The sequence below is a fragment of the Vigna umbellata genome, chromosome 1 (assembly GCF_029865625.1).
Source record: "Vigna umbellata cultivar VRB3 chromosome 1, Vumbellata_1.0, whole genome shotgun sequence".
Taxonomy (NCBI): Eukaryota; Viridiplantae; Streptophyta; class Magnoliopsida; order Fabales; family Fabaceae; genus Vigna; species Vigna umbellata.
In genome coordinates, this window is record NC_142165.1 from 15,030,601 (window position 1) to 15,056,508 (window position 25,908).

Consider the following 25,908-nt stretch of genomic DNA (forward strand, 5'->3'; position numbering starts at 1 on the left):
CTAAATTCCTCTTGGCATGATGAACTTATCCACTTTACAAGGCATGGACATGCGTGGTACAGATATGCCATTTGTGAAAGGTGTCCAGATAGGAAGAAAAAATATTGTTGTAGAAGAAAGCGTATAATTCACACGAGTAGTGCGTTAGTTAATGAGCACTGCATCATAGATTAGACAGACAAGACCATGTCATACAATAAACTCTGACAAAAGCACTTCGACGTTGAAATTGCCATAGATGAAACGTCACAATCTGATGAGCTCATTTCGCATTTTGAACTCATGTCAAAATGGCGCTGTGCTCTGACTCCCACTTGGTACCAAGTGAGCACAAACTATGGTGGTAGAGTGGTCCACCTCCACCTCCACCTCCGCTTTCTGCTTTAACTGTCTCCCGCTATAATTATAATAACGCATGTCTCTCTTCGCCATCTTCAGCCCTTTTTCATAAGTACATGAATGTGCAGCTTGCCTATCGTAGGTTCTTCATGAATCTGCTATTCCTTGCATTCACATTGATCCTATTACATGGATCATCAACAGCAAGAGAAGAAGCTTCCCGACATGATGACGATGATGTCGTCAATATCGGTGCCATATTCACATTGCAAACTATAAACGGCAAAGTTTCCAAAATTGCCATCGAAGCAGCTGAGCAAGACGTAAACTCCGACCCCCGCATCCTGGGGGGACGTAGATTGTCCATAAACGTCCATGATTCCAACTTCAGTGGTTTTCTTGGCTTCATTGGGGGTATGGTATCACTGCCTATCACTTGCTTGTTTGATATTCTTGTTTTGATTGTTGGTTGGTGCTGACTGGTGCACTTGATTACAGCCCTCAAGTTCTTGATGACCGACACAGTGGCTATAATCGGTCCACAAACCTCAGGAATGGCCCATGTGCTTTCGCATCTCGCAAATGAGCTCCATGTTCCCCTACTCTCCTTCACCGCTCTGGATTCCACCCTAACACCTCTCCAGTATCCTTATTTTGTCCAAACAGCGCCCAGCGATCAGTTCCAGATGACTGCAATTGCGGACATGATTAGTAATTATGGTTGGAGAGAAGTCATAGCAATATTCAGTGATGATGATCCGAGTCGAAATGGGGTAACTGTTCTGGGGGATAAACTTGCAGAAAGGGGTTGTAAGGTATCTTACAAAGCAGCACTGCCTCCTGATCCAACCGCCACTCCAAGCTTTATTATCAGCCAGTTAGTGAAGATTAAGAGCATGGAGTCTCGAATAATCGTTTTACACACCTTCGCCAAAACTGGTCTCCTGGTTTTTGACCTGGCTCAAAAACAAGGAATGATGTCCAAAGGGTATGTTTGGATAGCTACTGCATGGTTATCGACTGTTTTAGATTCATCTGCTTCAAACACTTCTAACTCAATTCTAGGAGTTCTTACCCTTCGCCCTCACACCCCTCAATCCTTAAAAAAACAGGCATTTATCTCAAGGTGGAAACACTTAAGTAATGGCTCAATTGGGTTAAATCCATACGGACTCTATGCCTATGATTCTGTGTGGATGATTGCTCGGGCACTGAACTTATTCTTTGATCAGAAAGGAAGGGTTTCTTTTTCTAACAAAAATTTAAGTAGTACGGGGGAAGAGACTCTGGATCTGGGTGCTTTGAGCATTTTTGATGGAGGGAAGCAACTACTTGATAACATATTGCGCATTAATATGACTGGATTGACTGGACCTATTCACTTTGGTTCAGATAGATCTCCTCCACATCCATCATTTGATATCATTAATGTAATTGCCACAGGTTTTCGGAGCATCGGTTACTGGTCTAATTACTCTGGGCTCTCCGTAATCACCCCAGAGAAACTTCAGTTGAAGCCTGCCAATCGTTCAATTTCAAACCAGCATCTAAAGCCTGTCATATGGCCTGGAAATACCATAGAAAGGCCTCGTGGATGGGTTTTCCCAAATAATGGGAGGCAACTGAGAATTGGAGTTCCCAACAGAGTTAGTTATAGAGACATAGTCTCACAAATAAATGCCTCCAATGCAGTTCAAGGATATTGCATAGAGATATTCCGAGCTGCCATAAAACTTCTTCCATATGCAGTTCAGTATAAGTTCGTTCTGTTTGGAGATGGAAAAAATAACCCAAGCTACTATGATCTTGTCAACATGATTACTCTTGATGTAATGCAACCAATACCCAAAATAAATTACATTCCTTCCATTACAGAGTACAAACATACTAATTTTCATGCTTTTATTGATTTTATTTCGCTTGCATCTACAGGTTTTCGATGTTGCTGTAGGTGACATTGCTATTGTCACTGACCGAACAAAGATTGTGGATTTTACTCAGCCATATATAGAGTCGGGGCTAGTTGTGGTTGCTCCGGTAAACAAATTGAAGTCGCATGCTTGGGCTTTCTTGCGACCATTTACTCCAATGATGTGGGGTGTCACTGCATTTTTTTTCCTTTTTGTTGGAACAGTGGTGTGGATTCTTGAACATAGAACGAACGATGACTTTCGGGGGCCGCCAAAGGAACAGATAGTTACAGTTCTTTGGTAAGTACTGAGGAGTTTTCCTATTACTGAACTTTACTTCCCTTCTGAATTGACTCCCTGTAGCTTGTGTATATATATCTTGACATAACTGATCATCTTTGTATGCTGTTGCAGGTTTAGTTTCTCAACCATGTTCTTTGCGCACAGTAAGTCCACCCATTTTGGCAATTGATGTCGTATTCGAGAAACATGTTCTGGTGTATCCTTGTTGGTAGATATTAATAAGCTTCTTCATTATTTCAGGAGAAAACACAGTGAGTCCACTTGGTCGAATTGTGTTGATTATCTGGCTTTTTGTGGTTCTGATAATCAATTCAAGCTACACTGCAAGCTTGACATCAATTCTGACAGTGCAGCAGCTGTCTTCACCCATAACAGGAATCGATAGCTTGATATCCAGCAGTGAACGTATAGGATTCCAAGTAGGCTCGTTTGCTGCAAACTATCTAACCGAGCAACTCAACATCCCCAAACATAGACTTGTTCCTCTTGGCTCGCCAGAAGAATATGCCATTGCCCTTGAAAGAGGAACAGTTGCAGCAGTGGTGGATGAAAGGCCATATGTAGAACTATTCCTTTCAGACCACTGCGAATTCTCAATCAGGGGCCAAGAGTTCACCAAAAGTGGATGGGGATTTGTGAGTATCTTTATAATTGGTATAAAGTGGATTTTATGTTATCTTGATTAATTTATGGCTGTAATAAGTTTCAAGGATTGATTGAATTTCCATACTAATTTGTTGGGTGTGGTGACAGGCATTTCCTAGGGACTCTCCTTTTGCAGTTGATATGTCAACAGCCATTTTAACTTTATCTGAGAATGGTGAACTTCAGAGGATCCATGAAAAGTGGCTTTCAGAAAAGGCTTGTGCTCATCGCAGTAGTGAGAATGAACAACTTCAATTGAATAGCTTCAAGGGCCTGTTTCTAATATGTGGGATAACATGTTTTGTGGCGCTTTTGATATACTTCTTATCAATGCTACACCAGTTCAGTAAAAAATCCCCTATAAAAGCTGGTCCTTCAAATCGTGACAGCTCGCGTTCTGCACGCATCCAAACATTTCTAGATTTTGTGGACGAGAAAGAAGTCGTATCTCCCAGGAAATTAAAAAGAAAACTGGAACATATTTCATCAAATCGTTTGAGGAGCATATCAAAGAGCAGGAGTGAGAGAGTACAGTAATAAGCTGCATCATTCTCATTTTCATCAACATATGTCATTCTCTGTACATATACATAGTTACTTCAAACTTATTCTTTTCTAATTTACTTCTCTTATGTCATCCCACCTCAATTAATTTTCTTCTAAAGCTTTTTTGCTCCAAGCAATGAAAACTATAAAATTAAAACTTCACATTCAAAGAAACAAAACAATATTAGAGTACTGGATGGACTTGCCAACTTGGATTCAACACTACTCAATTTCCAGGCAAATTCTTACTGCACTCCCATAATTTCATAATCCATCTCCATAAATTTCAAATTTTCAGATTTACTCTTTATTTTAGGATTTTCAGTTTGAACATCAATATTTTATTATTATAGAAAGTATAATTCATAATACAAAATAAAATATATATTTTAAAATTTGTATTTTGGACTATCAAATTTATATTTTGAAATATATAATCCAAAAAATGAAAAAATATACGTTTTGTAATGTACATTTCCAAATATAAAATACATTTTAAATTATATAATTCTAATAAAGTAATACATAGAAAGAGTAATTTTATCATTTCTTATGAATATCCAAGAGGAAACCATAGAGGTGTAAGAAAAAAGAGCCCAATTTCCAACATTTTGTCTCAATAGTAACACAAATATTAGTGCTAGTGCTAGTACTGAAATTTGCTACAACATGGATGGATTGCTCCAACATGGATGGATGAAAAAATGATCACAAGAAATTTTTTGTTTAATAAATTTTAATTATTCAACACTTAAAATAGGCCTTTTGAAATAAAAACTTAAATTTCTTATCCAACTAAATAAACACCCATATTTTTATAGTTTTAATTAAGTTTTATTTCAATGGTAGGTTTAAGAATAAACATAATAAATTGTTAACCGGAAATCTAATTCATAATTAATACGATTTTAAGTTTTATTTTTTAAATAACAGATAAAATGCTTTTTGAAAAAGAAAATATATTTCAAAGAAAAGAAACTCTGTATTATTTAACTCTACATCTAATACAAATCATACTACAAACATTCAAATCGATTCAATAATAATTTTGGAAAGGTCCGGCCAAACTACCAACATTTTGTGTCATCCCAGAATAGACTGAGAGTTATTTGTTTTGATTTGTAAAGGAAAATCAAATTTAATTGAAAAACTATTATATTTATAATAATAATAACAATGATAATATAATCTCAATTTGAAAGAGAAAGTGAGATTATATATTTATTATTAAATATAGGTTTGTAAGTGGGAAGAGTGGTGGGAAGAGTGGTGCGAAGAGGAAGTGGAAATGGCGACGGCAACTTACTTCCTGTGTCCGTCTCCGGCGAGTTTCAAAGGCAGTGAGATGCCGATAGCAAGATTCAGATGCTGCAGCAGCAGCAGCGGAAACAGCCACAGCGTCTCGCTCAATACTCGAACGGAGCCCCAACCCGTAACCACATTCGTCAAAGCGTTTGCTCCCGCCACCGTCGCCAATCTCGGTCCCGGCTTCGACTTTCTAGGTTGCGCCGTCGACGGGATGGGGGACATTGTCTCCGTCAGGGTCGACCCACAGGTTCACCCGGGCGAGATACGCATCTCCGACATCACCGGCCACGCTCCCGACAAGCTCAGCAAAAACCCTCTATGGAACTGCGCTGGCATCGCCGCCATCGAAGTCATGAAAATGCTCTCCATTCGATCCGTCGGCCTCTCGCTCTCCCTGCAGAAGGGCCTGCCTTTGGGAAGCGGTCTGGGATCGAGCGCCGCCAGCGCCGCCGCTGCGGCCGTGGCGGTGAACGAGATGTTTGGGAAGAGATTGAGCGTGGAGGATCTTGTTGTGGCGTCGTTGAAATCGGAAGAGAAGGTTTCTGGGTATCACGCGGACAACGTGGCCCCATCGATCATGGGGGGTTTCGTGCTGATTCAGAGCTACGAGCCGCTGCAGTTGATAGAGCTAAAGTTTCCCGCGGAGAAGGAGCTGTATTTCGTGCTGGTGAGTCCTGAATTTGAAGCCCCGACGAAGAAGATGCGGGCAGCGCTCCCCAGCGAGATTGGGATGGCGCACCACGTTTGGAATTGCAGCCAGGCTGGCGCTCTGGTGGCGGCGGTGTTGAAGGGTGACGTGGTTGGTTTGGGGAAGGCTTTGTCCTCTGACAAGATCGTTGAGCCCCGGCGTGCCCCCTTAATTCCCGGCATGGAGGCTGTTAAGAAGGCTGCCCTTCAGGCTGGGGCCTTTGGCTGTACCATCAGTGGCGCTGGCCCCACCGCCGTTGCCGTCATCGATGATGAGTCTACCGGACATGCCATTGCCCAACACATGATTCAAGCCTTTCTCAGCCACGGCAATTTGAAGGCTTCTGCAAAAGTCTTGCAGCTCGATCGCCTTGGTGCTAGACGCATTCTAGATTGACTTCTATCTCAGTGCCGTCCTTCTAATGGTACCTTCTCTTCTCTTCCCTCCTCCACTGTTTGATCACCCTAATAACATTTCATATCTCACATACATTTTTCATCATTGCTTCTGTTACTCTCTGACACCACCATTTTACCGTAATGCTTCTTACATCCTTTTGCGTTTTTGGACTACTTCCTTGCACAAATTGTTCTGTTCTGATGAATCACTCTACTGACTCTCTTTGTCAAAGAAAAAACTGTTGCCATGTTCTTGCCATGTCTCAACTCTCCACTTTTCTCCTTCGCATCAGAAACTTGAATGGTATTATATAAAATGAAGACCTTTTTCAGATCAGATTATTGTTGATCTATTTTGCCTCTGTACATTCATATACATCATTAATTGTGTCAGCACAAGTCCACTCGCATTTTGTTCCCAACCCCACAGTTTCTGTTCTAAGTTTCTTGAAATTGTTGTGATATTCTGATTAAATCTTGAGTTTAGAATTTTGGTCAGGTTTTGAATTGCGTATCCTTTTTAAATGCATCCATGACTGAAATTCCATAGAATCTTTCTCGGCTTTTGTTATTTGTAGCCAGTGGCGCTGAATGAATTGTTTCATAACTTAATATGCTTACCAGAATCTAGAAGATTTCAAAAATTGGATTTCTTTCACTTCCCCGGGACACAACTAGTGCTGGCTCATAAGTGTATCTGATAAAGGAAAAGCAGCAGTCTGGTGTGGAGGTCTAAATAAAAAGAGAAACATAAACCATGGGAGCTGCTGCATTTGGGTGGCGACAATTTAAATACATGAATAATTATGAAAGAACTCAGGTCAGTGTTATGGCGAGCCCAAAGGTAGGTTTTAGGTTTTCTTTGATTATGTTTTCTTTTTCTACTCGCTACTTGGAACCTTTTTGTCTTTCTAGTTACTCCTGGTTTCATTGTGTTAATCTTGCTTTTCAGTAGCATGTAAAATGTTTTTCACTAATTGTTCTGTAGTACTTATATTTGTCATTTCAATGTCAATTTTCCCTTTTTCCTAGTTAAATCTAAGAAAAATGCATTGAGACTTTATCACGGTTTTAGGATCTAGTTTCCATAGGATGTGTATCCTTGCTCGTCGAAGGATTGTTTTAGGATGAACTGAAGTGCCGTGCCTGTTTAACTTTTCTTGTAAAATCCAATCTTTAACTAATTTTACTTGTTATAAAATAAATTGTTAAACCCTCTAAGATCATCTTTTAAAGAATAAGTAGTAATCACATTAATCATTTAAAATATTTTGCTGCTAAATTAGACTTTACAAAATTATAATTTATTGATAGGGATGGGAATAAGGCATGTAATGGTTTGAGTATCAGTTTTCATCTATAAAATAAAAGTTAATTTACATCTTTACATGTAAGAAGTATAAACTTTGTTTCCACGGGAAGTAGGTATAGTAGTACTTGCACCTCGATTCTTTTAATCTAAATTATTAATTAAATTATTTTTGTACCAAAAAAAATTACAGTAATAAACATAATTTTTTTAAAATCAATAAAAATATTTTTTTTCTTGTCAAATATAAAATTATAATTATATAAAATAAAAGAATAAAAAATAATTACTCATCTCTAAGTACTACATCCAAAAACAGTTATTAAGTTTATTACATATAAATTTAAAATCTAATTTTACTCGTTTTTTCAAATGGATAAGTTGATTACAAATTTTTATGCTATTTTAATTTTTTTAAGAAATAAATTATTTAAAAAATGAAAGAAGTAAGGGTAAGGTTACTTGAATTGTTTTAATTGTGAAAGGTGAATGGGATAGTATGGTATAATTTGGTAGTAACTTATTCAATTTCGTCCCTGGAAAAAATTTTAAACAATTTCAAACAACTCATTATTTAGTATTTAATTATGATATATAATAATATTTATTATTTTTATAGGCGAGAGTTGTTCAGAAGGAACTCTAAGAGTAAACTCTCTTGATACTATAAATTAATTTTATGACAAGAAGAAGGATGATGCATTCTGGAACCCATAATTACTGAAATGTTATAATACCACCAAAACTTTTTTTTTATCAAACACTAAAGTTGCCCTCCAAAAGCTGGACCCGTTTATGTCTATATTCTTGTTGTAGTCAAATTAGAACAATGTAACTTTCAAAACAACTAGTCAAAAATAAAGTTTATTAAGATGACAATAATGTTTTAAAAAATATTGACAATATATAATAATTAAGTTATATTCAGCATCTTCGCCATTTTTAAAATACTAACATTCTCAGAACATTTACAATACCCACGCAAAAAACCTTACAAATATTTAACATTGATTATAATTTCTATGGTAGACATTGCTTACCCAAAAAAAACACTATTCCTGTTTTTATTATTCCCAAAATTCCCACTTTCACTAACATCCCTTCCGCAGAACACCGTGTTTAAAATTGAAGACGTAGCTATGTATAAATACTTGCTTTACTTCCTGAAATTAAAATTTTCACAATGTTTCACATTACTAAGGACTAAGATAAGTAGTAGTATTTTGCTTAAAAATTATATAAATCACGAAATAAGGATTATAAAATCAATTTCAAAAGAAATAGATTATAATCCCAAATCCCTTCCCAGGATGAAGATATTTTAAGAAGTGGGAGGGGTGCTTGAGGAGTAAACCATGATAACCATATATTGAAATCAATTTTATGTTAAAGAAAAGTTCCAATAATGTTAACTCAGCTACCACTGACAGCTTCGGCTTGCTTTGCCCCGACAGAGAAGAACTCAGTTATCACTTCCAGTGGCATGCCTTTGGTTTCTGGAACTTTTAAGAAGACAAACACCCAAGCTATGATGCATACGATCGCATACATACCAAAAACACCACCAAGGCCCACAGAATTAAGCATAACTGGGAGCGAGTACGTGACGATGATGTCACATATCCAAAATGTAAGAGCACATATAGCTATGCATAGACCACGAATTCGAGTAGGGAAGATCTCTGAACAAAGGATATTAGGAATTGGCCCAAAACCCATGACGAAACAACAGAAGTAGACAATGACACTCAAAGTTGAGATAAAAGCATTCACACTACTGTTGAATTCTACAAGACTCCCTACTACTAATATCAGAAGAGCCACTATCAAGACGGGGATTGTGGTCAGCAGCAAGGTCCTGCATCAAGAAAAAAACCAGAAAAAGGTAATGGGGAAGTATACAGAATCCGTTAAAAAAAGCAAAACAGAATATCATATATTCACACTACGCAAATATCATATATTAAGGTAACACTCTCTATAGTTATCTCAGATACTTTCATATAGGAACTTAAATGCAAAACAAAACAGCACTTCCACCACAACAAATCCTTATTCACTAGGTTGAATCAACGTACATGGATGAGCTCAATAAAAACCAAAATTGAAATAAAAAATAGAGCAAATTTATTTTAAAAAAAAAAAATCTAAGTCTACTACTTATGTTTTCCTAAGTTTTACTGTCAGAGCACTTCGATTTGAATAACTTTTCTCACTAGATCCTTCATCGATCTTCGAACATCCTTGTTTGAATGAGTTTCTATATCTATGGATGCTAACTTCAACATTTTCCAGGATAAAAGCACTCCTATTCTTATGCTTTCTTATGTCAGTTCATTCAACCCCGGCATTCTTATCATTAACACATTTAGCTTTCTCTCACGTTGAAACATCATTACCCAACATTTACTGCCGTGCTCGCTGTAATTTTGCTTTTGTTTCAGAGACTCTTTGCAATAGTAGTAATTTCAAACGCAATTGTTGTTGAAATACCACCATAAATTGCAAAATATAGCAAATAACGTTCAGGAAAAAAATGCAACGTAAAGAGTTTATCCATTAAAAAATCATCGCCAGGATACATCCACCAATTGAAACAAATCTTATCATTTAAACAAGAAGAAACCAACAAAAAGTTAGAAGAGAAAGATGCATACCTTCTGCCAGATATATCCATGAGCCTCATGGCCACAGCTATACAAGGTAACATTAACAAGGTTGTCACACAACTGATAAGAAAAGACGCAGAAGTAGAACCAAGGCCCAGGTTTGAAAGAAGATACCCAACACCTGCTTGCTCAAGAATTTGAGGTGTATAGTAGAGCACACCATTTATACCAGAGAACTGCAATGTTCATAGAGTAGTGAGATCACAGTCCGCATAGCTTTTTAACAGGTACAATTGGTTAAGATGATCAGTGATTGGTTAATGAATAATCACCTACTCAAGGAGTTGTCAAATAAAAATATATCCTATGTCTATAGTTTCCTGACAATTTAAAAAAATGGCATTTTAATTATCTTTTTCAGGGAAACTAAAAACTGATTAGCATCTTCATCTGTCATTCCAATTAGCAGTCCTACTTGACATAGTAGCTGCATATTCCCAGTCTTTTCCTCTAGTACTCAAATCTGCCTTTAGGAAGAGACTTCGGTACAATGTCAGCATTCTGATGTTCTGTACTGCAACAAATAAGTTGCACCACTCCATCCCTGTGAACTTCTCTTAAAAAGAAAAACTTGATGTTGAAGTGTTTTGTTTTGACATGGAACAATGGATCGCTAGCAATACAAATTGCAGATTGGTTGTTTATGTTCTTTGCGTTTGTTCCATGTGCAAGTCTATCATGAGCCTTTTTATCCAAAGAGCTGGCAGCTATATACTCTACCTCTATTGTTGACTGAGCTATTTTCCTCAGCACCATGAAAACAGACTAGAACCAAAGTGAAGCAATAACCTCCTGAGGCGCTTCTGATATCATCGACAAATCAAGCCAAGTCACTCTAAGAATAACCAAGAAGAATGGAACTTTTAACTTCACTGACCCTTATTCCATTATTAATTGTGCCTTTAACATGTTTAAGAATTCTTTTTGCTACTTGACATAGATTGTCACTTCATCAACGAAAAGATTTCATCCGGGGACATTACTACTCAGTTTGCTAAATCCAATTACAAGTTGTCGGATATCTTCAACAAATCAATGTGGAATCCTACAATTGATTATATTTGTAACAAACTTGGGATAGATGTATATTACTACATGGGCCTAGGCCCATCTCTATGCATTGCAATGGTATATATAATATTTTCCTTTGCTGTGCTTGAGACACAAGAATTTCATCATAGGACTCTATCACTTATCTCTACAATACTCCTCTACGGCTTCCCAAAGACCTGGAGCCTCCAAGCAAATTGGGTTGAACTAATTAAAAAGTTACTTCCTCTGACAATACTTTAACCAAAATAATGTCACTCACATCACTTTTCATGTTGCATATCCTAGTTTAATATTTTGTTTAGTAATGAATCTTCTATAATCATTACTGACAAAAATCACTCGAAAACTTAAAATCAAACAGCAATTACATGTGACCGCACTAATTGAAGCTCAAAGAAACTATGTATGAACTGAATACGAGGGCATTAAACAAAATCTATAATTATGATGTAAACAAACTGCACAAAAATGTAGAGTCAATATTGCCCTCACAAATTCATTTGTTTTCAATAAAGGGAACAAGATAACAAAGCATCAGTATACATGACAGGGTTACAAAACAGGGCAATGCATGAATGTGAAAGCACAGGAAGGCAGTGTAAACGCATAGAAGCAAAAAAAAAATAAAAAATAAAAAATAAAAAAGAAGAAAGAAACAGATATTGAAAAGATTCATTACCTGTTGAAGAATTTGAATCCCCACCCCCACAATCAGTGCATGCTTCACTCCAGGCTCAAAAAGATCACTCCAACTTGGTCCTTTTGCAGCTGTTTCGGATGGATGGATCATAGCTGGTCCAACTGGCTGCTGATGCATAAGCTCCTTGTTATAAAGGGCTGACTGACTCACCAGGGCAGCAGCCTGAACAATCTCACCATCCGTTAGGGTCGGTACATCACCACCTGGAAGGGAAATGAGAGACCCACGTCTAGATCCAGGACCACCTTCTTCGTGTAAATATATTCTCTTGACAACACCATCTTTTTCAGACCATTTCCATGCCAGCTGCCATCCACCACCAATCCCTGTGTTTCCAGAAGCTTCTCCTTGCACAAGACTACCTTGCCTCATGCTACCCTGGGTGGGAGCAGCCATGTCCCTGTCCACACTTGTTGCTTGTCGTGAGATCAATGGACTCTGCAAATTGTCATCAGAATCATCGGCAGCAGCATCAGAGACATAATCATCACCCTCCCTGGCAGCGCTTTCTTCATCCCAATCTTCATTCCTAAGTTGATTTCCCCCCACACTAAACATGCTTCCAAAGTGTGGAAAAAGTGCGCTTCCACGCATGCTTCCTGTTTCTGTGAACTTCTCGTGGACACTACCAAAGAGCTTAACTAGAGGGTCCACCAGACCACTTGGATTTGCAATAATGCTTCCCTTCCGAGATAAAAGGCCAATGGAACTTTGTCCAGTGACAGGTTTAGCAATCCAAGATAGACCTTCTGCCGTCCCATACAATTTGATCTGCTCATTTGCGGCTGAAGGATCCTCTGCATTACTGAATTCATTGGCTGGACCAATTATGTACTCTTCTATTGCGGTATCACCCCCAACTCCGAGACCCTCGACAAGTAAAGCCATCTCACCTGATCATTATAACCAAAAGCAATCACCATCCAAGTCATGCATATAACAAATCAGTTGCTATAGTTGAATCAAAAGCAAGTCAACAACAACTGGTAGAATCAAATAAATGCACCTACACTGAGGGAATCTACCTGAAAACAACGACAATAAACAATTGCACTACGACTATTCAATTTAAGTTTTCAATATCATGATTTTCAATAGGTTTGAAATAATGACAAATAACAAATGTTCATGCTATCGATTTTAAAGCTTAATTACTTTAGTTTTGTTTTCCCCTTTTATTGATGCATTAAGAACATTTTCAATACAGAGGTTTTAAATCTAAGACGCAGATGTTATAAGAAACTTTCGTTGAAAGTATCTTATATAAGATCCTGAGTCTTAAGAATAAAAAAAAACAATATTCTAATAAGTAAATTAATAAAAAGTTACAAAAGTTATAATATTATTTTTAAACCACTTTATTCCAAAAATTTAATCAATGGCAAATTCAGACGCAGTACTGCAATAACAGTCTATGGTTCGGTAATATTCTCGTTAACTAAGTCCCGTTTTCTGTTTGCATAAACACAAATGAATGTAGCACATAGTTTTTGCTAAATGCGGCAGGATAGGCTCACAGAATACAGTCACTAACTAAAGTTCTGAAAATGAACAACAGAACATCCCGCAGCAGCTGGGTTGTGTTTAGAGATGAAGTGACCTCAAAACAATCCTACAGACTTCGAATGAAGGTAGCTAAATCTGAAATGAACTCCAAGGTAGTAAAGCAAACAAACAGGATTAGTAGAGAGAATAAGTAATTGTTAAAGAAAAAGGGCATAACATAACTAACCAGTGACATCTTCCCTGCCACGAAGTCGTTGCAAAACCTTCTTGGCCTCCAGCATCCGGCCTTTACTGACAAGCCATCTTGGTGATTCGGGCAAGAAGAATAGTGTGAGTGCAATATAAATAAGAGAGGGAATTGAAAGAACACCCAACATGAGTCTCCAGCTTGGGGCGTTGGTGAGGGACATAGCAAACACCATACAGTAGGAAAAGAACATTCCAGCAGAACCAGTAAACTGAGGAAGGGTATTCAGTAATCCCCTAATCTCAGTTGGGGCAGTCTCGGATATGTAAAGAGGTACCAAGGTCACTGCCAAACCAATGCCCAATCCATCTAAAAGCCTTGCAAAGAGGAGAATATAGACAGTTGGAGACCACAACATGACGAGAGAACTAAGAAAATAAAGCAGAGAAGAGATGATCAACATAGGTCGTCGGCCTAGCCAGTCTGACAGGGACCCGGAGCACGTGGTAACCACAGTGGCTCCAATAAGTGACATAGCCACAATTAGACCTTCGATTGTGGGTTCACTTTCCAACTTGAACTCCCTCTTTATGTACAAAATAGATCCTGCATGGCATGGCAGAACCCGGTGAATCGATCAAACACAGTTCAAAAACAATGAAATTGAAGACCTTATGCTATTCATATCCCAAATAAATAAAAAAATACCTGCAATAGTAGCATTATCCCATCCTTGCAGGAAATTGCCGATAGCAGCAGCGAGGGCAACAAGAACGGCTCCGCTCATTCTGCACAGCGCTTATGATTGAGGCGGTGAAAGATGAAATAATTGAACGGATTGAGGTTTGGGTCGACGGTGCAGCGCAAATGAGATCCCTACTCTGTGAGGTTAAAAAATAAAAATAAAAATCAGCTTGCAGGCTTGGAGTGAGTTTGAGTTTGATGTTTCAACTTTCAAGTATTAAAATCAGTCTGATATGCATAAAAGGACATAAAAATATAATAATTAAGAAGAAAGTTGGTGCCAGACGAGGTTAGGAGGGTGGTCTACCTCTTCCTTTCTCTCTCTTTTGGATGTATTCTGTAAATAAAATAATGAAGTGAGTGGGCGTAGCAACATTAGCGTATCATATTCATATAGTATCAGTACCTGCACTCTCTACTCGATTCAACATAACGATTCGGCAATGGTACAAAATGATAACACCTCTTTTATTGCAACACAATCAAATCAATCTCTTTTTTCCTGTCAGAATTTCCTCACCTTTCAACAATCCCTGTTTATACAAGAATTCTAAACTTCACCGTGCTCTGCCTTTTCCATCATCACCACCGTGCTTTTTAATATTTTACTGATTCTGTGCCAAATTTGAACTAACAAAATTGGCGGAATATTCACAATTTTTCTTCTTTTTGCACCCCTCTTCTCTTTTATCAAGTAGGGCAAGGTCATTATGTTTGAAATTGAGGAGAATTTGCGGTGAGAACATATATGTATGTTGAATCAACATAAATTACGATTACATGTATCTGCATAATCCATTATGTACAAAACAATAATTGATTATGTGTGTCCATAACATATTATGATGCAACCATAATTTATAATACACCTTTTTCTCCAAGAAAGTTCATGCACCTCACAATTTTATGATTTAAAATTAATGCCACACAATTTAAAATCACACAAACACATATTCAATTTTCAGAAGTAAAACGATTTTTATCGTAATAATTACTTTCACAAAAAAAAAATTATAACTTTTTACTACGATCCATTACAAAGATATATGCATACATACATTTAAATACAAACATACATGTTCTCAATTAAATTATTTAAAAATCAAGACTAAGTAAACACAAGGACATTTTATTAAACGATTAAATTAAGCAGTTAATTCTTTCTTTTTTTCAGTCACCTTAGTTACATCTTGTAGAAACTTTTCACTCTTTTTTCTTACATTTAAATAATCTCACTTTCTACTTTCTTTTTCCCTCATTTCCTTCCATTTTCACTTTCACACCTTCTTCTTCACTACACCCTTTGACATGAAGAAGAAGAAAATTAAAATCTGTTTTGAAAAAAAAAAGTTCCAAAAAAGCTCATTCCAGAAAGTATCATATATGTTTCAAAAAGGTTGTTTGGAATGAATAATCGAAGGGAAACTAAATAGTGATTTTAGAATTCGTGGGAGTGCATAAAGAAAAAAGCCATGAAAATGGAATGCAAAAGATAATTATTTTAGCTTATAACAACACGTTTCATTTTAGAATGTACATCTCACAATATATTAAAAACATCCATAATGAGATGTGTATAATCTTTAAATCTAAAAATACCTCTTAGAATACACATTTTAAAATAGCTTTTTTTTTAATGTATTCAGAAATGTATATCTCATGTGTGGATTAAAAAATATCTAGTAGATTACATATCTTGGAATGTAGTTTTTAGGATTAACTATTTGTTTTTCTTTTTTAATTATAACATGATTTTGATTTTTATATTTATCTAAAACTTCAATCACCTTGAGTCAATATATTTAAGAAACGGATTAAGGCATTGTCTAACAAAATCACGATGAGTGCAATAATTTTGTCCAACAAATCACGTTAAACCATGTCACTTGTCACACTAAAAAACAATTAATACAATTAAAAAACAACTAAATTCATACATTTCTTAGAATTAAAGTTTGAAATAGAAACAAAAATCAAAATCAAGTTATAATTTAGAAATAAAAAAACATAATTAACCATTTTTTAAAAATATATTCCATATTACGTAATTCATAATATATTTAAAAAAAATACCTTTCAAATCATACAACTTGGAATTTATTTAAAAAAAGGGAAATGCAGAGATAATTATTTATCCTTTTATTATAATTTTAATGAAAGATAATTTGGAATTTATAGGTTTTGGGGGTGCAGGAAGAAACACCCATGCAAAAGGTATGAGGTGAATTGGGCTTTGGGCCCTTTGATCCAGATGCATTGAATTGAAGAAGGAAATGAAAAAGAAAGCCGCGTGATATTTAATTGAAAATTCTCAAAGGAGAGAAGTGGGCGTAGCTGGTCAGCACTGACCTCCGATGTTTCTCGGCAGGAACCAATACCATCACATCCTAAAATTAACAACCAAAAAAATAGAAATATTTTCCTAAACTAATTTTGTGGAGATCTGTCGGAGCAGAAACAAAGAAGCGATTATCCTCTTTCCATTCGTTCGGTTTCTGGTTCCTTCTGGTACGCTCAATACTTCATCTCTTATTTATTTCGGTTACCGTCTTCTTCTGCTGTTACAAGTTTCGACGATGCCATGTTTATATGAAATGAATAATCGAAGGGAATGGGCTTTGACGTTTGATTCGTTATCGTGCTGAGCGCAGCATAGCATAGCATAGCATAGCACAGCACAGGTCAAGACGGGGAGTGGAAGCTGATGAGAGATCGTTTGATGAATATATAATAATTGGTTTGTTTGATGGGCAACACATGCCGTGGATCTTTGAAAGGGAAATATATTCAGGGCTTCAGCCAGCCCGAAGACCACTCCAAGCGCACCACCCTTTCTGATCGTTCCGACTCCGAACACCCCTCCTCAGCCAGACAAAATATCAATTCTGCAGAAAACAACAACAGCAACAGCACCGGCATCATCAACAACAACAACAATCCACCCTTCAACTCCAAGAAAGAGTCCATCATGCGCCGCGGCCTAGACAACCAGGCATATTATGTCTTGGGCCATAAGACTCCCAACATTCGTGATCTATACACTCTTGGCCGCAAATTGGGACAGGGACAATTTGGCACTACTTATTTATGCACCGAGAATTCTACTTCCAATGAATATGCCTGCAAATCTATCTCCAAAAGAAAGTTGATTTCCAAGGAGGATGTTGAGGATGTCAGGAGGGAAATTCAGATAATGCATCATTTAGCTGGTCACAAGAACATTGTCACCATTAAGGGTGCTTACGAGGATCCTCTCTATGTGCATATAGTCATGGAGCTTTGTTCTGGGGGTGAGTTGTTTGATCGCATCATCCAGAGGGGCCACTATACCGAGAGGAAGGCTGCAGAGTTGACCAAAATTATTGTTGGGGTTGTTGAGGCTTGTCATTCCCTTGGGGTCATGCACAGAGATCTCAAGCCAGAAAACTTTCTTTTGGTCAATAAAGATGATGATTTCTCTCTTAAAGCAATTGACTTTGGCCTCTCCGTTTTCTTCAAACCCGGTAACGCATATTCCTTGCTCTGCTTTATCCCTCTACTTTTCTTTTTAGAACACCGTTACTTTTGTTTCATTGAATATATTTTTATGGCCTTTTCCATCTTTTCCTTTTTTATCTTTAATGCCTCTGAACTTACGAAATCTCCGTCTTCCAATTAGAATTTCCTTAACTTTAATTGTCATTCCCATTCAGGTTCTTTAGTCTTTATTGTTTAGGGGACACATTTTAATACTAATCAGTGTTTGTTCGTTTAACTTATCTGCCTCAGGTCAAGTTTTCACTGATGTAGTCGGCAGCCCATACTATGTTGCTCCTGAGGTTCTCCTCAAGCATTATGGGCCTGAAGCAGACGTGTGGACAGCCGGTGTCATACTGTACATATTGCTTAGTGGTGTACCACCATTTTGGGCAGGTATATCTCAATGCCCATACTCTTTTTATTTCCTGTCCATCGTCTGTCTAATCACTGAATGCTTTGTCCTTTTGGAGTCTAGAGACCCAACAGGGTATATTTGATGCAGTATTGAAGGGACATATAGATTTTGACTCAGATCCTTGGCCTCTAATATCTGACAGTGGAAAAGATCTGATCAGAAAGATGCTGTGTTCTCAGCCTTCAGAACGGTTGACTGCTCATCAAGTGTTATGTATGTTCATCCTTTTCTCTACTGTATCTACTATAAGCAAGGACCGCCCATGCATCAAAAGAACTGTCATTTTTCCTTTTTGGAGTCGCTATCTTGCTATGATTACTCAGTGGATGCTATTTTAGTTGTAAATTGAGGGGGCTGAGCATTATAAAGTTGCTTTCCCTGTGCTACATAAATTTCTCAAGTTATCTTCGTTATAAAGATGCATTAGGTAATTATAATTTCACTGGGTGGGCTTGCAACGTCCCTAATAGACTCACCCAAGAGGAAAGAGTCCTCCTATCTAAACAAGTTACTTGGATGCTGATATTTCCCAAAAGCAAAGTCCAGCTTGACTTCCTTAGGTGTTAAACTTTACAAATATTCAAAAGTTGTGTTTCAATGTGTTTGTCTGAAAATGTTCCTTCATGTGCCTGTTTAGGTCATCCTTGGATATGTGAAAATGGAGTTGCGCCTGACAGGGCAATAGACCCTGCTGTTCTTTCTCGTCTTAAACAGTTTTCTGCAATGAATAAGCTGAAGAAGATGGCATTGCGGGTAAGTGAAGCTGATCAATGAATGGATATTAGAAGATGTATGGATGTAGCTCATACACTATTATGAAATAGATAACTCATTCCATTGATGATATATGAAATGCAATTCCTGCCTTTGTGGAGTCAAGTTACTACTATGCACTTCTTGGATGCCAAATGAACCTCACCTTATTAGGCTTCCACACTAACTCTGTTTTCACTTCTCCTTCATCTATTATCTTTTTGGTGCCTGAAACTAGGTAATTGTGGTTATAGTTGCTTATCATAATATTTCTGTAGGTGATTGCTGAAAGTCTATCTGAAGAGGAGATTGCTGGTTTGAGAGAAATGTTTCAGGCTATGGATACCGATAACAGTGGTGCAATCACTTTTGATGAACTCAAAGCTGGTCTAAGAAGATATGGTTCTACCCTTAAAGATGTAGAAATACGTGATCTGATGGAAGCGGTAGGTTGTTGGTTTGGTTTGTGAGAATTTTTTTTTTTTATCTAGTGTTTGTGCGTCCATTTTATTTAGATATTCTTTTTCGAATATAATATTTTAAATTTCCTTGTACTCTGTATGCTTGTATTGTATTCTTTGTCATCCACTCAGTTGCATGATTATTCTCAAAGGACAGGACCATGGCTTGCAAATAGGTTTAGAAGGTTTCAAAAATATCTGCCTTCTTAAAAAATATTTCATAGTGTATAAAATAAATAAATAAATAAATAAATGATATCAATATATTATTGGTAAACTATATAATGATTATTATTGGTAAACTATATAATGATCATTGTTATATTTTTAAATGACAAATAGTGTACCAAATTTGATCAAATGATATTCTTGAAGGCATATAAGTTTTACCCAGTTCCTTGAATAGGTTTACAAGCCTTGTTTGATAAATAGACTAGGTAGCCACTAGGCCAACGAGAGATTAAGTTGTAGACCCCTCAATGGCTTCTTGGTGCCTTCCTACCCCTGCTGGTTGCAATAAAAAGTTCCTGAAAAAGCCCATCAGGAAATCCACAACTCCCTCATAAGACTATTTTTTCCTTTGTCTTACCGGCAGTTATTAACAGGATTGATCCGCTACAGATTCATAGACCCCATACCTCATTCCCTTGACATAGGTTTCATCTGTATCTGAAGTGAGGAAATGCTTCGGATTTTATTTTTCTTTTTGCAATATATTAACCTTTCTTTCCAGCAATCATTTTGGAATTTTTGAATAGCACTGAGTATGCCATTATACTCGAGGGTCTTTTTTATGGTTTAAAGTTTAGGCAAGAGTAAGGGCATGAGGCTGAAATGCCGTGGTACTGAGATTGTCTGTTCATTGGTCATTTTCCTTGAGCTTAATGCTCATAGACATTCCCTTGCCCTTAAAACTTTCTTTGGAATTGGTAATGTTCTTGACCACTCTGTTGTGTTCTGCCTAAGATTTTTTTAAGCGTGTAGTCAGTTCGTCTTCTTAATGCTTTCTTAATGTCCTTGTTATATTTGTTTCACTTTTATTTTTTGTTTAGTGTTTCTCAACTCTTGAGGAACCTCATCCTCACCCCTTCTGAATTTTTTCTCACTTATTTAATAAAAATAAAATAACAGACAGATACTATTGATCATGTAAAAGATTTTTAATTCATTTTTCTTTTGAGCTGCATTGCTTGTTCATGTTAAATAAATAATCTCTGATTATATTCCATCCAGCTAAAATGTTTGAACTGTTTCAGGCTGATGTCGACAAAAGTGGAACCATAGATTATGGGGAGTTTATTGCTGCTACAGTTCATCTCAACAAACTAGAACGTGAAGAACATCTTATTGCAGCATTCCAATATTTTGACAAGGATGGCAGTGGTTATATTACGGTTGATGAACTTCAACAAGCTTGTGCAGAACATAACATGACTGATGCTTTTCTTGAAGATATTATTAGGGAAGTTGATCAAGATAATGTAAGTTGTTTTAACCCGTGCTATACATTCACATTGGAAATCAGTGTAGGCTGTTAAAAGTTACTATCACAATATCTTACTGCATTAAACTTAAATTGGGTTTAATTTTTAAATCTATATTCTTTTTAGTGAAGAGTACTTACATTTTAACAATATTAATTTTCATGTAATTTGCCTTAACTGGAGTTTCATTTCAAAGCTACAATAATTTTGTTATCTGACATCTTATTAGTGCAAGAAGCTTAGATCCTTCACTACTGAGTTCCAGTTAATCAATCCGTGGTAGCATTTAAAACATTATATTTTAACATTTTGCATTCCTTTTTAGAGATATGATTTTATTATGTTATATGATTTGACAGGGAAATATTTTGCTAAATATTTTGCATTATTAGATATTACTTTTGTTTTTTATTATTGTATCTTTTCTTCACTATAAATAAGAATACTCATGTGTGCACCCAAAACACAATTTATTAAATTCCTTCTTGGTTTCTCTTATATCTCAATATGCTTGATCTATTCATTAATTGTTTTCTTATTGAAAATGTTGTATTTATGAAAATCAGTCAATTAATCAAAATTAGATCATACCTCAAATACTCTTTAAATATCAAGTGCTTGACAATTTGAAGTGTATGACTCTTTGTTGCATATAAATGTTTAATTGAATTAAAGTTCTTCCATCGTCTTGTGTAATTATGCTTCATGATTATGTTTATATCTTTTGTTTTAGGATGGAAGGATTGATTATGGTGAATTTGCTGCAATGATGCAAAAAGGCAATGCTGGAATTGGTAGGAGGACTATGCGCAATAGTCTGAATTTAAGCATGAGGGACGCATCAAGTGCTCAATAGCTTCAATTGTACTCATCATGTACAGGTACTTTTGTCTTTGGGTAAAGTAGAGCTTCATCACCTTTATAAATTCACCAACATACTTATAATATTATGTGGTAGACTTTCTCTAGTGGTTGGAATAGACATAGAGACAATAGATGCTAGTCTCTTGCTCTGAAGTTAGAGTTGTGACTCGATGATGGCAAACTCATAGCCAAGGGTCCTATTACTAGAAATATGGCAAAGCTCCTACAAGAAGAACCATCTTTAGAAGGAGAAACAAAGCTTTGTTTTACTTGGTCCATCATGGAAGATGAACCCATACTCCAAGGAAACACCCCTCCATGCACATCTCCTAGGTTTGGTCCAACCTAACATAAGGAGGTTGCTATCACTCTTTGATACACAAAAAATCATCATGAATTGTTTGTTGTCGTTTCCACAATCGAATAGGAGTAGATCGTCTACTGAATGGACAAACCATCTTCTCCTAGAGCAGATCGTCTAATGCAAGATTAGACCATCCACTTTGAATTCCAAAATCGCCTACAACATAAAAAGTTATCAAGAATTAAGTATAGATAGGGTTAATCAACCCAAAGTTATCTCCCAACAAATTCAATTAAAATTTCAATAAACCATAACTCAGACATATGCAGAAAGCATAAAATTAGAAAGAACAATAAAGTTGAAAGGGGGTTGTGTTGTATACGGCATTAAAACAGTGAGAATAAAACAATTAGAGAAAAAATTAATTCTCGTTAAATTGTTCATCATTTATTATATGACATTCATTTAATTACCAACTAGACTTGAATTATTCAAACAAGCGTCAATCAATTTGTTAGATATCTCATGCGACACCAAGCATCTATGTTTGAGATTTCTATTGTCTTAACTCTTGAATTAAACAAACAAGAAATTGTTAGAATTAAGTAAACTAGCAAGAATTCTAATTACAGAACATAATTGAATTATCAACAAGTATTCAAAAACAATCCTAAGATCATAAATTAGAATTCAAAACGAACAGGCGATATAGACTATGCTTACTGAATTTGAAGAAGAACACTTGAATTGCAAAAGACCTAATAATTTATTGTGAAATTAAGAAAATATAATTACAAATAAGAAAATAGAAAAGTGGCAGGGAATGGTGTAGAATGTGGTGTGATGAGCATTGGAGTGATTGATTGCTTTTGTGCTTGTGTCCATCTCTATTTATAAATGTATCGGGGTAATTGAATATGTTTCAAAGGCGTAATTTTTGGCTCCGGCAAAATTCGGTTGCAGAGGGTCCAATGCAGCAAATTATTCAATGGGCCTTTAAAGAATTAGACGGTCAATTGATCGACACATCAGATGGTCTAGTCCACTGGACTTGTCATAAATCAATTTATCTTTTCAATCTTCAAAATACTTTATTTCTTCATTCAACTCAAAATCTTAGCTTCTCAAAGACATTGGAATAATCACTAGATCAAACATCTATCTTCGTCGATAGGTCCATTAGACCTTCTATTGTTGTATTAGCTATAGATGATGTATGAGTTATAAACGCTAGATGAGCTTATACTTCTGCTGTAGAAAACATGTTAGAATGTTAAAGAAACATGTATGCATTTTGGACACTTATCATCAGTTCAAGGACGGTCCATCAGATCATCTATCAACCGTATGATGAATCTCATCTATCTAAATAGTCTAATGAGGGTTGTCAATCTAAAATGTCTAGCGCCTATCAGGGCTTATAAACTTATTTTAATCAATGATTTTAGTTGAAGCTCGGCTAACCCCACTTGGACAAATTCCAGTTAAAACATTGGATTTATAATCCAAGAAAGTTATGATTAAATGTTCTAAATGTGATCATCTTCAACTAGTGGTTGGAATAGACTTATAGATAATAGATGCCAGTCTCTAGCTGAGTTAGAGTTTTAACTCTTTGATACACAAGAAATCATCATGAACCTTAAGGACCCAAATGATTTGAGTGAAGTTCAGTTATCGCTTCATGACATTTCAACCCTTATTGCCCAATTTATTAGTCTCATTTGTACATGTACATAATATTTTTTTGTGATCTGCTCTCATTCTAACATCAACCACTCTAAAGCATTCTGTGTAGATGGCTGCTGAATTTAATCTGTAGTTTTGGAAGTTGAAGTGCCCTGGGTTCAGTTGTCCAGGGTTGTGACAGAATATCTTTACATGAATAACAGTTACAACATTAAAATCTTAAATGTTTTTTTTTCTATCAATGGTTATAAGTTCACCTTCTCTCTTTATATCATGCACTTTTTCCATTAGAGAAGTCAAATCCTATCTTTGTATCTATTAATAAAAGAGTTACCACTCGTTTGTCCCATTAGAGATGAAAAACTAAAGATAATTATGTATTGGGAAGGCTCTGAAGTAGACAGTGATGAAACAAAACGGACATTCTTATTCATTTCACTTTTGGGTGAGGTTAGACGTGTTTGATATTTGGATTTGAAAATCTATAAAGTATTGTTTCTAGTGAAGAATGGGGTGGAGCTAAGATGCAAGTGCAAGCATGCTTAGCCAATGTGCCTGTATGGAAAATAAAATGTCCAAGCACTATGGAGCTGCCTTGTCTATAGCGTATACCATACAATATATATTTGTCTATGATTTCCCGATGAAAAAGATAAATCAGGATGGCTTGAGTTATGAAAGTATAAATGGAAGAAGGCAGCATATGGGCATACATTTGGAGGTGTACGCCAGCCAAATGGCTAACGAACCTTAGCAATTCTATATATGGTAATAGTATTAGTAGATATATAAAAAGATGTAGCCCCAAGGCCAAACTTTGGGGTGCGAGTGAAGCCCTCATGTAAGTACATATTTGTAAATAAATATCGTTCCAATCATAAATCTTGGTTTTGCTTCTCGTGAAAGGTCTTAAATCAGTTCGTGTTCTGTTGAATAATGCATCCAGAGTTGTCTCTAGATGTAAGCAGTGAGTAATTTTCAACAAGGTGTGTCTTGCATGATAGTTTATATCTTGGCAATTTGCTAAAACTGTATAGCTGCTCACTTTGTATTGGTCTAAATGTTAACGTCATTCTTGTATTCTGGTATACAAATTTGGCAGGTTGTATGCAGCGAAGCCAGAAAGAGAAAAACAACCGTAAATCTTTACAAAAATTTGTTGATATCCTGCTGGTGGGTCAATCCATGAAGAAGAATCAGGATTGTGGTTGCTCAACACGAGCATCCATCAAGTGTTACATTTATGTGCTGTATGAGTGCAAATTATTTCTCTTTGTAAACCTCGGTGTTGGGTGTTGCAGCTCTTTCAAGTTGGTCTTCTATTTTTCTGTGCTTTCATGTAGGGGCATTCTGTCTATAGTTTAAGTAGAAGGATTTTGATTTGACCTTTCAGGTTCTTAATTTCACGAATGTAAAGTTTCACACGCGTGACATGATGTATTCGGCAAACTAAGAAGCCTTTGTGGATTATGTCAGAGAACATGCATTATGCTAATGTTAAAGTGACATTGGAAGTATATTATTTTTCAGCTGGCTAAGTAAAAAGGTTTAAGTAGAATTATTATAAAGTCTATGAGATTTTTTTTTTTCTAAAAGAAAAATAGGGAATTATCTTTTAAAAGAGTCGTTTGCATTAGTTTTTGAATTTTAGTTGCATATTGTAGTCCCTTTCGCATTCTCATGAACTAATGTGAAAGTAGAAATAAAATCACAATCAGAATAAATGAGTTTGATCCAACTTTTCAGTAGAAACAGGTAGAAAAGGTGGATAATTTTTTTTGGAATTTAATTTAATTACGATGTAAAATATTTCACTAAATAGCATTTAGTGGAATTTCACAATTTTAGCAACACCAAAGATAGATGTGATCATTTGCGTGGAAAAGATGGATTGCGCTGTGGGCTTAAAACTTCTTTTGAACAGAAATAATTGCATTAACAATGTCATTTCTCATTATGGTCATTGGAGAAATTTCAAAGAATACTAAGGCTTTGTTGATTTTAAGAAAAAAGAATGTTAAGAGATATTTTAGGAGATAGATTTAGAAGATTATCTATGTTTACATAAAGGGATTTGCAATGAATGATTAGCTGATTTTAAGAAAAAAGAATGT

The 25,908-nt window shown here is 36.2% G+C and overlaps 4 protein-coding genes across 7 annotated transcripts; 3 read left to right on the forward strand and 1 right to left on the reverse strand.

Moving 5' to 3' along the window:
* The first annotated feature begins 190 nt into the window (after positions 1-190).
* LOC124837164 (glutamate receptor 3.2-like) lies at positions 191-3,832 on the forward strand. 2 transcript variants are annotated; one of them, XM_047312459.2, is made up of 6 exons: positions 191-753; positions 838-2,168; positions 2,272-2,549; positions 2,664-2,695; positions 2,793-3,206; positions 3,306-3,444. In XM_047312459.2, exons 1-6 carry the CDS (start codon positions 456-458, stop codon positions 3,314-3,316), a joined length of 2,364 nt encoding a protein of 787 aa, XP_047168415.1. In that variant the 5' UTR covers positions 191-455; the 3' UTR covers positions 3,317-3,444. The 2 variants fall into 2 exon arrangements, with proteins under 2 accessions (XP_047168415.1, XP_047168414.1); XM_047312458.2 differs by having other exon boundaries at positions 198-753; positions 2,793-3,187; positions 3,306-3,832.
* A 1,134-nt stretch (positions 3,833-4,966) lies between these two features.
* Positions 4,967-7,168, forward strand: HSK (homoserine kinase). Of its 3 annotated transcripts, none has more exons than XM_088097100.1 (2): positions 4,967-6,163; positions 6,688-7,168. In XM_088097100.1, exon 1 carries the CDS (start codon positions 5,032-5,034, stop codon positions 6,133-6,135), a length of 1,104 nt encoding a protein of 367 aa, XP_087953226.1. In that variant the 5' UTR covers positions 4,967-5,031; the 3' UTR covers positions 6,136-6,163; positions 6,688-7,168. The 3 variants fall into 3 exon arrangements, with proteins under 3 accessions (XP_087953226.1, XP_087953222.1, XP_047168413.2); XM_088097096.1 differs by having other exon boundaries at positions 6,716-7,168; XM_047312457.2 differs by having other exon boundaries at positions 4,968-6,163; positions 6,762-7,168.
* Positions 7,169-8,667: 1,499 nt separating this feature from the next.
* LOC124820228 (monosaccharide-sensing protein 2-like) lies at positions 8,668-14,930 on the reverse strand. Its single transcript, XM_088097103.1, has 7 exons — positions 14,826-14,930; positions 14,613-14,642; positions 14,270-14,442; positions 13,601-14,167; positions 11,848-12,761; positions 10,104-10,291; positions 8,668-9,304 (listed from the first exon to the last, which is right to left on the reverse strand). The coding sequence occupies exons 3-7, from the start codon at positions 14,346-14,348 to the stop codon at positions 8,860-8,862; spliced, it is 2,193 nt and encodes a 730-aa protein (XP_087953229.1). The 5' UTR covers positions 14,349-14,442; positions 14,613-14,642; positions 14,826-14,930; the 3' UTR covers positions 8,668-8,859.
* Positions 14,931-16,619: 1,689 nt separating this feature from the next.
* On the forward strand, positions 16,620-25,311 carry LOC124820229 (calcium-dependent protein kinase 26). Its single transcript, XM_047291883.2, has 9 exons — positions 16,620-16,813; positions 16,957-17,808; positions 18,074-18,217; positions 18,300-18,452; positions 18,877-18,992; positions 19,271-19,438; positions 20,710-20,934; positions 21,671-21,818; positions 24,897-25,311. Exons 2-8 carry the CDS (start codon positions 17,052-17,054, stop codon positions 21,791-21,793), a joined length of 1,686 nt encoding a protein of 561 aa, XP_047147839.1. The 5' UTR covers positions 16,620-16,813; positions 16,957-17,051; the 3' UTR covers positions 21,794-21,818; positions 24,897-25,311.
* The last annotated feature ends 597 nt before the right edge of the window (positions 25,312-25,908 follow it).